This window comes from Lepisma saccharinum, chromosome 14 (genome assembly GCF_977018435.1).
Source record: "Lepisma saccharinum chromosome 14, izLepSacc3.1, whole genome shotgun sequence".
In the NCBI taxonomy this organism is placed as follows: Eukaryota; Metazoa; Arthropoda; class Insecta; order Zygentoma; family Lepismatidae; genus Lepisma; species Lepisma saccharinum.
Genome location: NC_139242.1, coordinates 73,567,527 through 73,581,326, shown reverse-complemented (window position 1 = coordinate 73,581,326; position 13,800 = coordinate 73,567,527). Strand labels below are relative to the sequence as shown.

The following is a 13,800-nucleotide window of genomic DNA, read 5'->3' as shown; positions in this document are numbered from 1 at the left end:
ATTTGTTCTACAATCCATAGGTAAAATTACGTGGATTTTACCTCAAAAAATCACTTGCGAATGTAAAATTGTCTTTCCACAAGAAGTTAGAAATGCGCAGTCATTTTTTTCCTGTTTGGCCGGATAATGTACAAGGCATTACTATACAAGATGCTTACATTACAGCGGGGGTGGGGGGGGGGCGAACCGTGCCACCGCCGAGAGCGGCAAATTTTCAGGGCGCCAAAATTTGATAAGAAGAAAAAATAAGCCTACTGAAAACTTGAAAGTTGTAATGTAACTCATCACGTTTTCAGTGTAACTCACAAAATTTAGTTCAGTGCACTTGTACATGGGCGCTTCGGGTGGCGTGAAGAATGTCAAACCTATAGTCGATTTCACGCCATATGTTGCGGAGTATGGCTTCTGTGACAGAGTTTATGACATCTCTTATGCGATGTTTCAAGTCTAGTATGTCGTTCACTCTTGTTGTGTATACTCTGTCTTTGACGTACCCCCACAAGAAGAAATCTAGTGGGGTTATATCGGGGGAACGCGGAGGCCAAGGAATTGGACCGCCACGACCAACCTGTGCACGCTCGTTTGGAATTTCCATTTTCAAACAATCGATTGTTGCAGCGCCACTACGGCTATTGGGCGCACTAAAACGTCACCACATGAACTTTTTGAGTTTCTGCTTCTGCTTCTTCCGGAATCATAGCTGTACAATCTGAAATGAAAAAGTTATAGACTTTCAAAATGTTGGAGTCTCATTGTGGACACGCTTTATTATAACTTGGAAGTTATTATATATATGCCAACCCACCGTTTTGAAGGAACATATCAGTAGTCTCACTTTAAAACCACTGAGTGCCACAAGTGGGGTGGGGGGGAGGAGCAGATTCGATGCATTAACTCCGTTGAGATATCAAGTAGGAGAGGTCTATGATGCGCTCCTTCAAATAATTGGCAACAAAACTGTCCAAATGGTCGTACATGAGGGTCAGTGTATTACAAACCAGTTGCATAACTTTACATTCCTTTGCTCACTGGTTAATTCAGTGGCGAAGCGTGGCATTCTTACGTAGTCGCAAGACTTGCGTAACGTAAGGGTTGATCTTTCAACGGAGGGGGAGGGGTCACAATATTTATCTGCGATAAACGTCAAGGTCATTGCCAATTCAATGTAAAAGCTCATACCACAGACCTTACGACTACAAAAGACACATAATTCTATCCCATACGACGAGAATTATTAAATATGATGGAAACTGAAATGCAAACACCTCAATTGTCGCGTTAAGAGCTTTTAGGCCATTTGTTTTTTCGTTTTATTTCATACCGAACGCGACGACGTTACTTCACCTTGTCGCGTGGACCTCAGCTTCGAAGTGAGGTAAGCGTCACCGAGCTCTGCTTCATTTACTGTCAACGTGCCATGCGTCTGAGACTTGTTTAAGCTCCCTGGCAGGTGAAGGCAAGCGTAGTGGTGAGTGTTCCGTTTTTTCACGCCCGACGCGACTGGAGCGCGGTGACGCTTACCTCACCTTGAAGCTGAGGTCCACGCGCCGCAAATTGTTTTGATAATGAAAAGCAGATTTCATATCGTTCAATGTGTGTTTTTCCTCTTAAGAAGTGGAAATAACAGACATTCGAGTGGTGTGCCCAGGATTTTCGAAGGGGAAGGTATTACGTGTATCTTTTAGTAGTTATTCTTGAATTCCTCATTTTACCATTTTTTCCTGCCTTTTCTTTCTTCCTTTTTTTTAAAAAAGAATATTGAGCCTAAGCAGGGATTATGACCCTCACCAACCCCTCCTTGAGCACGCCACTAGAAACTCGGAAGAATCTTGATGGCTGCAGAGAAGCCGTGGCTGTAAACATTGGAATGGGGGCTGAAAAAGTGCCCGTTATGACCCAGACATTCAAGAGTAGGGGAAAGTACAGGTCGTTGGACCTTGTAGGGTCTGCCTGTTCGGAACCGTTCGGCTGTTCTCGGCACCGGCAGATCCGGGAGATTCGCACCACTCTGCGATGAACTGGGCCGTCGAACACCATTGCCTTCAATAGGAAACTTGGCGGGAGGGTTCGGCGCGAGGGATAGTACTGCGGCCTCATTTCAATGCGCAAATATTAGGGAATCTCTTGCGTATTTCGAGCTGTCGCTTGGCTTATTTCGGACAAATATGCGAGTATTCTGACTTATTTTTTTACTTCTTCTCTGAAATATATAAAATGCAATATTTTTATTATTTTGCTTGGTCATCGCCACATCTCCCGCCACATTACTCCACGTAATGTAATGAGCAAATGTCTTCAAAACATTAATCTACGATGTGTTAGATGCTGTTATATTTCTTGGAAATATATCAGGGCGTTGAAAAAAGCAGGAGTGATGAAAAATTTCAAAGTTTCTTAGCCGCCACTTGGCAGCCTGGCAGCCTCCCTCCCTCCCTCCACTCGTGGAGGCGTCGGGGGGCGGTTCCTGTGAGTCACAATTTATTAGATAGAATTGGTTTCGAATTTAGATATAGATAATCCAAAGATAGGCAACATTGTACAGGGTCGAAATCGAAAGAACAAGCAGTTTCAGTATGACGAAACTCTTGAAGATCCACAAAAACGGTACAAAGTTGATTTTTATGACCAGGTCCTAGACGATTATTTTAGCTCTAAGATGAAGATTTGAGCAGCTGAAACATCATAGTGAATTTTCAATTTATTTATGATAATAGTAAACATAAAGGCATGCCATCTGATCTTTTGTCTGAAAAGTGTAGAAAACTTGCCGGAATGTTAACACATGAAAGCTACTGAATTAAAAGATGAACTAAAAGTGTTTTCGGCTGTAATAAAACAGTTACACCAAATGGGACCTTAAACTGATAAAGGGTCATGATTTTGCACCTGATGTGAATGTTGCACTTCGAATTTTATCAACTTTGGCGGTAACCGTGGCAAGTGCAAACCTTTTTTGGAAATTAAGGCTAATAAAATTACTATCTTCGGTCAATCATGTCTGAAACACGTTTGTTTCCATTGTATGCAAGATAGCATTATACGAAAAATAATATTACATGTAAAGGTAAAGTTCCCTGTGCATATAGCACCATGTCATGAAGGCACGTTTAGGGGATGTGGGGGTAGGGCCACACACATTCTCGATCTCGGTTATTTTGGAGGTGAGGTGATCAGCACCACTCTCTGGCTGCCTTTACCTACCAGGGTTGGTCCCAGGTACCCATTAATTTGAGGCTAGGTGAACCCCAGAGCTGCTTCATGCAGGGACAACGTAGGAAAGAATTCAGACAGATCATCCACGCGGGAGATCCGGGAATATTGCATGTAATTCTTTTAAAAATCCAATCATATATCACAGACCTACAACGGTAAATATATGAAGTCAAGCCTTCATTTCTTTCCTAATACTTGTTACATTTAAGATACGTTTAAGAGAGAGAGTTTTCATAAAATATAATAATAATAATAAAAAAAATTACTGTCGCATTTTTTAAAGTTTAACTGTGGGTGAAGCGAGATATCCTGTTGTGTTTAATAGTATTGAAATAACTTAAAAAGTCTCATTATTTATTTTATAGTTTGATGTTTTACTTAGAAATATATTGATTTTCAATTTCCCGTTGCTGAGTAATGAGAGGGGAGAAGGGGTGTTCGAAAGGGAGCGGCATCTGCCACCATTGCCCAGGGCGGCAAAATGACTAGCGCCGGCCCTGTATTGCAGTATCATTGATAATAAATTGTATTCTAATATAATAACCTCGTTAAAATGATGCATCTTATCAGCATTAAGCAGTGTGCGAATTAAGCTTTTGGCTTTGAGCGAGGATGCCCACTCAGTGGAGTATTTGTGAGTAAATTTGGTGATTAAGTTTTTTTGGGGAGGTTTGCAAATTTTATGTTACCAGTTAGTAACCTTAACTATTGCCTTGCAGTTCTAAGAACCTTACAACAGGACATTAACCTTGAACATTAAATCTTACATGATTTAGACACCCTTCCTAATTTACATTCAAAGAAAACCGAAACTCTATACACTGGTGTTCGCTCCATAGTTAATAAATGGAATATTATATGCTTTCAATTACATTTTGTTGGGGGGGAAATCCTCGCTACCCCCACTAATTCGTACACTGGCATTAAGTATTATATTATATATTTTGTTTATAACTGACATTGCTAATCAATAGCAAGACATAGCAGGAGATCAGATTGATAAAATTTATGTTCATTCTCCTGATCGTTTATCTCGAAAATGTGCATATCAAATAGTTTTACTTGAAGAGTTTGAAAAAGCAGGAGTATTTGAAGGAGCCTTTACACAAAAACTTTTCATTTGTACATCTTCACTAACACTACCTTGTTTATTATACTTGCAATTCCACTTCAGTCAAACTTTATACGACTTTTATACTTAGTACAGTGAAATGAACAAGTATTACCAAGCAATTTGTCAATCACGATGATTATTCTCTTTGTTTTACACAGAGAGCAGTTCAAGAATCGAAACGAAATTCCTAACAAACTGATGTCCACCTCTGCACCGGCATACATAAAAATTTAGTCCTTAAAAAAACATAAAATACAAGAGAAAAAGCAATGACAATAGTCATGGACAATTTGCCGACCAACACTTGTGCATCCTACTGTACATATGAATAGCATGGTAACCCATCTCCACAATTCCTCACAAACTTCTTGACGCATTCTACATATTTTGTATAAATCAGAAATTCATCAAAGACTGTTGTATGCATGGACATTCGGAATGGGGACGAGAGGAGCCGTGCCCTCGAAAAATCAGTTAAACTGAAATTATATATTTTAAACATATAATTTCATTTCAAACATAGTAATTTATGTTAATTCTAGGCTGTTTGGGGAAATATATTGGAAATACATGATCATCACTGTGTATAATCATTGCACATGCCCAATATAAAAATAATACCAAGAATATTTTTCATTGATTCAGTGAAACTTAGATAAAAGGAACAGAAAACCCCAGTTTGTGACTTATGTGCCTTTTCCCGAACACCCTAGATTTATTACAAGAACATTACAGAAACTTGAGAGTACTTTTTTTGAGGGGGCATCACTACTATGGGAGAAAATATACCTACTTTGCTTTAAAAACTACCTTTCTTTCTCTTACCTGGGCTAAAAACATGCGAACGTCTATGCATATATGAACAATTTGATTAAAGAAAACAGTGATGGTCATTCTCAAAGCAGTTTTTCTTCCTAGCAGAGACCCCATTTGGAAATTGAGCCCCAGGACTCAAGACTTCCTTTAAATCGAAGCCTGTAAATGGTGCTTGGCTCTCAATGTGTTCTTCAATTACGATTTTTGACTATCCCACGAACTAAGTTAGCCTACATGATTTTTATATTTTCTTTTGCTTCCCTATTGACGTTTCTGTTAAGCAAGTTGGGTATTTGCAGCGATGAGCTAGTTATTTCACAAAATAATGATATCCATCCATACCCGTGGAAAAATGGGTCAACGGATAAATAAAGATTATGATTATGAAGGTCAGAAACAAAAGTGTCTTTCTAGTAGCAATGAAAAGAAAGGTATTGAAGTGTACAGAATCTTGGGACAACATTCAAGTTATGGCATGGCAGAAAATACAATGCAATACAAGAACAGTATCTGTCTCAGGACCATAGCTAGAATTTATCTCCAGGAGAGGGGGGGGGGTCATGGGTTATCAGGGAGGGCTTTGTAAACAAAGTCCAATTTTTTTTTCAAAAGTTTAACAGTTTTAAATGAAGGTAAATTGGGGGGGGGGGCATTATGTTATTATAAAACATAAAATTTAGAAATATGATGCAAATAGTACAGTTTTTCTATATCTTCTAAAACATCTATTGAAGTGTTAATTGACTGCTATTGACACCATCCTTTAATACATACTCTATATTATTTTTGATGATACAGGTATTTATATCATACAAGTAAAAATGAACAATATTCACTTCAATCATAGTGCCTACCGTATCCCGGCCGAAACAATAAAAATCCTCCTAGTTTTCAAAACTATGGGTCGGTTGGCATTTGACGCAGCTGTGGATGATGACGTTAAAGTTCCAGATGTTTGTCAACTGAGAGGCTGTAACAGGGGCAGGGAAGTTATAGATAAAGAAGCTCCCCTAGGAAAGAACTTTCTAAAGTCTAGAGAATCTTCTAAACACTTGCCGATACTTAGATTTTGACTCACAAACAAGATGAACAAATCTAATAGCGGCTGTTCATGTTCTGTGAATTTATCCCTCACGAACTTGTGAACAAAATAATATATGTTGTCTACATTTTCACTCTTCACCTCAAAGAAATTAAAATACAAAATAGTTTTACCAATGTCAAGGGCCTGGTGGCAGTGCCAGGGGGCTGGCAGCCCTGCCTGGCTACGGGCCTGATCTGTCTTAGGATAAAACCTTAAAACTCTAGTTAGAATGAAGAAAATTTGACAGCAACTGAGAAAATGTTACATCATTTCAAAAATGTAACTAATTTCTTTAATTTTTTACCTGGGAGAGTAAATATCATCTAACACGCAGAAAGGGAAAGAGAGAGAGGAATGTGGGAGAGGTTAAGAGCAACAGTTGAGGGAATAAAAGGAAAATCCTGAAAGAAATAGCTTTTCCCCACCTAAGAATTTCCATATCATCCCAAATATCAAGTAGGAATAAAAAGAAAAGAAAATACATGTGTGTATCATATTTATTGCAGTGTAGATCACGTACAGAAATATAATCAGCAGGAGTAAATAAAAGAGTGCAATAGAAATATTAATAATCTCTTATAATAAAACAGACATACACGAAATATAACAGAACATAAAAATACTGCTTTGCAATAGAATGACAAGGTAAACATAAAAATAATTTTCTCTTCACTATTTTTATGATAAAAGCTACCAAAGGAAATTATATGAAATTCAACATAATGGTCTTTATTAAAAAGAGACTGCAAAATAATTGCCAAGTAAATATGCAAGTGAACTTTATTTTCACACTTGCCATTAGAATTGTGTGAAAACCATATAATACTAGATAAAGATTAAAATTAGAAAGGACTTATAAAATATTACACAGACAAAACATACAGAAATATAATGAGATTTCTTACATTCTCTTAATTTTCAAGTGTACGAGAATACTAATGCATGAATAATAATGTAAATTTAAGAAAAACTCCCAGCAAAATCACAAATCAAATGTGGTACCATTATTTCCTTAACAGATTTACTTAATGAAGTGCACTAACAACATATTTCTAAATACCTTGCAGAAGAGTAAATCCAATTAATTTCTTACAATAAGTTTCATTGTATTCTTCACATTAGAAAATGCATCAAACAAGATATTGCACACTACCATATTCAAATACATATATTTCTTGGAAGATAATAGAACTATTTTTTGCTCTCATTCTTTTCATAATAAAGTATAAAAAATGTAATATGTTGTTTTGCAATACCAGTAAATAAAAAAGACAAGAGTAACTTTGTTTTATATTATTCTCTTGATAAAATTCATCTTACAAAGTAATAACAGCTTTATAAAACAAACATCTCTTTTGTGTTTAAATTCACTACATTCATGCAATGCAAAGTAAAAGTGTATCTTTTAGAAAAACGGCCACATAAAAGTAGATGAGCGAATTATAAATTAAACATGTTGACAATATTCCACTTCACAACTGATAATCTGCGACTTGAAACTGAATTATCAAGGAAAATATAATAGTAATGTTTTTACAAAGTAGTAGGGGAGACCGGGACATAGCGATCTCCTGGGGCAAACTTATCCCTTGAAGAGGTGTGGAGGAAGATGATAGTGCTTATACTTGTGACTTTTGTCTTGAAAATTAGGCTAAGTACACTTTTAAATTACCAACTTGTATTTCGTTAAAACAAATTCTTCTTTGTTTTTATTTTTTTCATATGAACCTGTTTCATATTTTCTTCTCTGAATGACACTTGTTTTCTTCAACGTGTTTGTAAGTTACTTACTTTTAATACATTGACTTTTTATTAATAAAATTAATTAATTCTATACTTAAAATCGTATTTCATAATAACATTTTGAAAAGGGATCACTTTGCCTCAAACCCTGGGCAGAGTGATCCTTTTGCAGGTTGGATTGTCTTGGGCTTGGTCTAAACAACATACCTTACTTTTGGCCAAATTACTTCTTAAGTACACAATGAAATAACTTCAAACATATATCAATGTAAAAACAAATGTTGTGGTATCAACTGTGTTAAGTTTCAATGCATTCGTCGCCATACAGTGTTCTGTAGGAAGGGTCAAAGCTTAGGGGGATCATGCTGCCCCGGTCTCCCCTACAAGTGTTAAAAGTTATGTAAAGTACCATATTTGTCAGCATATAAGATGCATTTTTTTCCTTTAATAATAGGTCTGGAAAACAGGGTGTCTTATACGCTAATACTCAGATTTTGAGTACCTTCATTTCTGGATTTCTTTTTTCCTGTTCTGAATTAGATTATTTCTTTTTTGCTTCCTTGCAGTGTGTGACGAAGAAGATCAAAATGTATTCTTTCCTAGTTTGATTAGGTAAGTTATTTATTGAAAGTAGATGCACATATTACTTTATATTTGAAATGCTCAAATTAATTGTAATATTCAGTGATAAAGCTTTTTCCTTTAAAAAAAAAAAATGTACGAAAAGGAGTGTCTCTTATATGCTGGCTAATGTGGTACTAATATTACCTTACACTTTTTTAGTTATGAAATGTCTACAAATGTCAGTATGAATCACAAAATGCTACTATAAAAGTATTTTAAACTATTCTGAGTTCAGGTCTTTGATAATTTTTTAATTGGTATGGCTTGAATAACAAGTTTCGGAATGTGTAGTTTCAAAATAATATTTAATGGGTTTTTTCTTTTTACTAGTTATGGTTTAAAATACTGTTGTTTACAATATCCCTATTCTCTTGAGAAAACTGTGTGTTTTTCCAGCATTGCTGCTTACCAACTTCAGATTTCGATGAGAGCATGCTAATGTAAGTGGATACCAACCTGCAGTTTGTAAATGGAAAGTAAAAGTCACAAAATTGCCCTTCTTAAATCTTATCGTTGTATAACTGTAACTGTAAATTTCGACCTTCTCTTCATGATTCCAAGCAAGAAGAGAGTTTCTAGCTAATGTATTTGAATAAGAAGATATGTCGTAGCTTACTTTTCTAACCTCTCTATAACAGCCTTTTGATTCAAATGTAGAATATCTTGTCGATAGTGCTTCAGTACTGATTACCTGAGAAGGTAGAGCAATGCTGTTCACATCAAAGTCCTGAGTAACTTCAAACTTTTCTATTATAACATTTTTTCCATCACATTCAAATAAACAAGGCACAACCAAAGGTAAATCTGACATGTGAAGATTGTGGAAGCATTTATCATTGTCTAGTAATTTTCGCTTTGTGATATTTGTGCTGATTGTGGGTGGAAAAGATTCCTCTTGTTCAGAAAGCTTGTAAATGAAAACTGCACTGACCTCATCTGGTGTTAATAAACCAGATTTTGCTGGTCCTCCTGCAAATTCCGCTGGCGTAAGGGTTAGTAGCCTCAATTTATACCATGCTTCTCCCAAAACACGTCTTATGTTATTGTTGTCAGCAGGAAGATCCTCACGGCGACATTCTTCTTGTGCCCAACGAACTGCACCATTGAAAACAGGCAGTTCTGATCCATCCAAGTTATCTTTCTCTAAAACAGCTTCCAATGTGGGGAGATTTACATCTTGTAACTCATGGCTTTCAAATGCCTCAGCTGCCTTTTGTGAAATTAGCTAAAAGAAAAAGTGATATATTTGGTATGTAGCTCATCATTTTCAGAATTCAATTTTTTCTAGTAGAAAGAGAAAAGGAGAATGTGAAAGACAAAACCTCTACTCCATCCAGTACTCCATCCAGTTAAGATTCACACAATGTTCTGGTTTCGTTGAGCAAATGTTAGGAACAAACTCTTGCATAAGTTAGAATAGATTTCTGCATGGCTGAAGTATTATGGTTCGACTAGTTCAAATCATTTGTGTGCAAATCCTGGCAGTGATATTATTCGTGAGATAATTCAAGCCAACATTAATGTTGATTGACATAATTTGCCAAATCTCTATCCACTGATTTATCAACATTCTCTTTACGTCATCCAAAATTTCTTCAATATCTTCTGAAATTATTCACAAAGGCTGAATTCAGGGTCAAAACACAATAACAAACCAGTTTATTACAATATCAATCAGTTCTCTCAAGAATCCACAACCAATGAAATACTGATTTGCCAGTTTGATTAGCACTAGGGCTGAATTGTTTCCAATACTATAACCAATTCATACCGATGCTGATGATTGAAAATTGCAACAATTAAACTATTGAATAATATTAGTATGTGAATATTCTCCTCCAATTACAAGTGTCAATTTACCAGAGTTTTGCTTCATACTATTCACGAATTGCATCAGAATATTAAATTCGAGTTATGTAATTGCAAATTAGTTTTTAAACAATCTTGGTGCAAAATAAATGGAAACTTTGAATTTTCATACCTTTTAGGCAAAAATCAGACACTCTGAGAGTGTTGTGTCAAAGACCAAAATGTTGGAAACTATCACTGGTATTGGTAAATGAAATCCAACCAATACTTTCCGATACCACTGGTATTGGTTGAGACGATACTTCGGCATAAGTATCGGCATAGCCACAGGATGGACTGATGTTAGATACATTGAAAGTATGAAATGACAGTCACAGAGTAATAATTATGCAACCATTGCAAGATTTCTATAATATTTAATGAATCAAAATTTTAAATTCTCTTCCTAGCAACAAGGATATTGTAATGCCACCATGGTAGTGATTTTAAACTAGTCTAAAATGCATGTTACTTTTAGCAAGGTAGTATTTATATAGCAATTGGTCAAGGAAACACGATTAGTTTCACGTGACTATTTCCAGTGCCTAAGAGCTACCAAATGCTGAGATTATACACATATATCCAATTGAGCAGAGACTACATGTGTTCATCTTTAATGCATACTTAATATTTTTGACCAAGTACGTTAAGTAGACAACTTTCAATATTGCGACTGAGGTTCCAGAGTTTGAGTTCCAGCCAGGCATCGACTCGGATGTATTATTATGCCTAATATTTTTGAAGACTCAAATGTTTTGTCTTTTATTATCTAATCGTTCATTTACTGTGGCAGGACTTGTGATAACGACAATAATAACCATGTATCCAGCCATGGAACCCTATTTTTGCAAAACAATACTCTAATCTCTAGAACTTGGTTCCTGTTTACAGTATATCTTGTTCGTATAAAACAGTGCAAGTGTAGGTTAGAATTGGTAATTGGTTCTCAATGATGCGAGGTACCTTACTGAAATTTGCCCCTCCCAATCGTAACTTTTGCATCCGCCAATGGTTCCAGTGTGGGCATGAGTGTCCCTTCACCAATTTCATCTTATTCATCACGCATCCTCATTGTCTCAAGTGGGAAAAAGTGGCAAAAAAGTGATGCTAAATAATATAAATAACAAATTTAAAAGTACACATGATTTAGCAAGTATAAATACTTATTATTTTCCTAACTTGAATTTGGAGGTAACAAGGCAACTGCTTTCCTAAATTCATGAAAAAATGAATGAAAATGCTCTATTCCTAGTACAGTGAAACTCAAGGTTTAAATATTTTACTCCTGAAAAGTCTACTTATAAGTATCTACATCACTTATAAATGTATTTTTTTTAATTCCCAGTAAAAGGGCTGAATAATTCCCATAATGCTACGATAACTGAATATCAAATTTTATATAGCATCTACAAACAAGAAATGAATTATGTTAACTTTACCCGTAATGCGCATTCCTTTAGGTTTTCATCATCAAATTCCAGTGAAAGCTGTAGAATTGGCCACACGATGGTTGCATTTATTTCCATGTAGAAATATTTTCTACAATACTGGATAAGGTCAGTCATTAAATATTTATTTGCAACACAATACACATCAATGGCTTCATGGACAGACTTGAATTCCACTTCTTTCAAATAAACAAAGCTATGGAAAGTAATACACAGTGGTTAGGCACCCAAAATAAGGAAAATTTAATGTATACAATTGAGACAGAAGTTATAATACAAGATGTTCTCTTCCCATTTTGAAAAACAAAGTGAACGGACAAGATCAGGGGGAATTCACATACTATTATCTTTGCCATCAGCTATACAATGAATATTTAGAAAATTTGACAAAATGTAATGCATTAGTAATTAAAATGTAGGACACTTGAGCATATAAAAATCTAAATCACATTATATTTGGATATACCACAATAAATCATACCTTATGGAGATATTACAAGAAAGTGGATTATGGATATGAAAAATGCTTTACGGAGATATGACAAAAAAGTGGATTATGGATATAAAAATACTAACTTACTCTCGGTTGTTTCCTCTCCAGCATTTCTTATTCTTTTAAATATACCTCGGTGGCTGGCTAGATCACTCAGCATTATTGATCATCATCGACATGGTGGGGCGAGAGAAGGGGGGCAGTTAGGAATTTAGCATTTGGGGGGATCATAATGCAGTTAATCGGCAATATTATAGTCTTTAAGGGAAAAAAAAGTGTTCCCCTGTGCATAGCACCATGCCATGAAGGCGTATAGGGGGTGTGGGGGTAACGCCCCACACTTCCTTGATCCGGTCGTGAGTGGGGGTGATGTGATCAGCATCACGCCCCTGACTGCCTTTACCCCCCAGGGTTTCCCCCAGGTACAAATGTTATTCGACGCTGGGTGGGCGCCAGGGCCGCTTCCATCATTAGAAAAGTTCCCGGATTTGAACCGGCCGGGGATCGAACCTGGGACCTTTAGCATGGTAGTCAGACGCGTTACTGACTGAGCCACCACGGCCAACCTAAGTTGGCATTTAAGAGAACAATGAAGTTTTCCCAAGTCGATGAAAGTTCTAAGCATTAAGAAAGGATGGTGAGGGTATTTATTATGTCACTGGAAGTATCAGTGACATACTGACATATTTGTTTATAACTCGTACCACCTGAATGAAAACTAACATTGTGCGATAGTTTATTTTTGTAGGACTACAGAAGTCCATTCTAATGTTGAATCAAGGTATCTCACATGTTATCCACTATTGGTAAATCCAGAGCATTCCCTGACATTCGCTACGAGACTCAGCACCAAGTGGCCCAGCATCAGTGCTTGTCTTTCCCAGTGAACGGGTCCGTGACAGTCGCTAGAGTCGGCTATTAAAATTACAGTTTTCATATTGTGTACTAACCTTGACTCTGGAAGGTGTTGAAAATGATGTCCCTCTGCTGCAACACATTCCTGGCATCTCCCAAGGAAATTGGCATTTACACGTACAAGTACGTCTACTGTAATTCTCCCGATTTCTCGTACAATACTCTCTTTTAATTTTTTAGATTACCCCATTTTTCTTTCCACTTTTATTCAGAACTGACCCTGTTACTCTAAACTTTTTTTATGAGGTTTAATATAGTGGTCCTATGTGGAACGGGAACACCAGGAAATTTCGTTTCAAAACGTCGTCATGCTTTTCCACAATTCCTCTTTCCGAAGTAACACTCGACAAGATAAATCCTTTGTTGTAGTGTAAACTTTTGTGGTGCCATATTGAGCCACAATCTTCAACACACGGACACGGCACAGCACAACTTCCGAGGGAGGCTTACGCTAGCGTCAGCCTGCAACGTCAACAGAAAGAGAAAGAGAGCGAAGGCAGGG

The 13,800-nt window shown here is 36.5% G+C and overlaps 2 protein-coding genes across 2 annotated transcripts in view; one reads left to right on the top strand and one right to left on the bottom strand.

The window, feature by feature from the left end:
* LOC145999023 (guanylate cyclase 32E) overlaps nt 1–13,800 on the top strand; it is a 511,534-nt gene that overhangs the window by 434,761 nt on the left and 62,973 nt on the right. The gene's annotated exons all lie outside the window — the stretch shown is intronic.
* The window catches only part of LOC145998638 (BTB/POZ domain-containing protein 6-like), a 46,017-nt gene that overhangs the window by 21,270 nt on the left and 10,947 nt on the right, over nt 1–13,800 (bottom strand). The window contains exons 5-6 of the mRNA XM_083135104.1: nt 11,882–12,086; nt 9,004–9,819 (exon numbers count right to left, since the gene is read on the bottom strand). Of these exons, the coding sequence (XP_082991230.1) occupies nt 9,004–9,819; nt 11,882–12,086 (1,021 nt within the window). The remainder of the gene's footprint in view (nt 1–9,003; nt 9,820–11,881; nt 12,087–13,800) is intronic.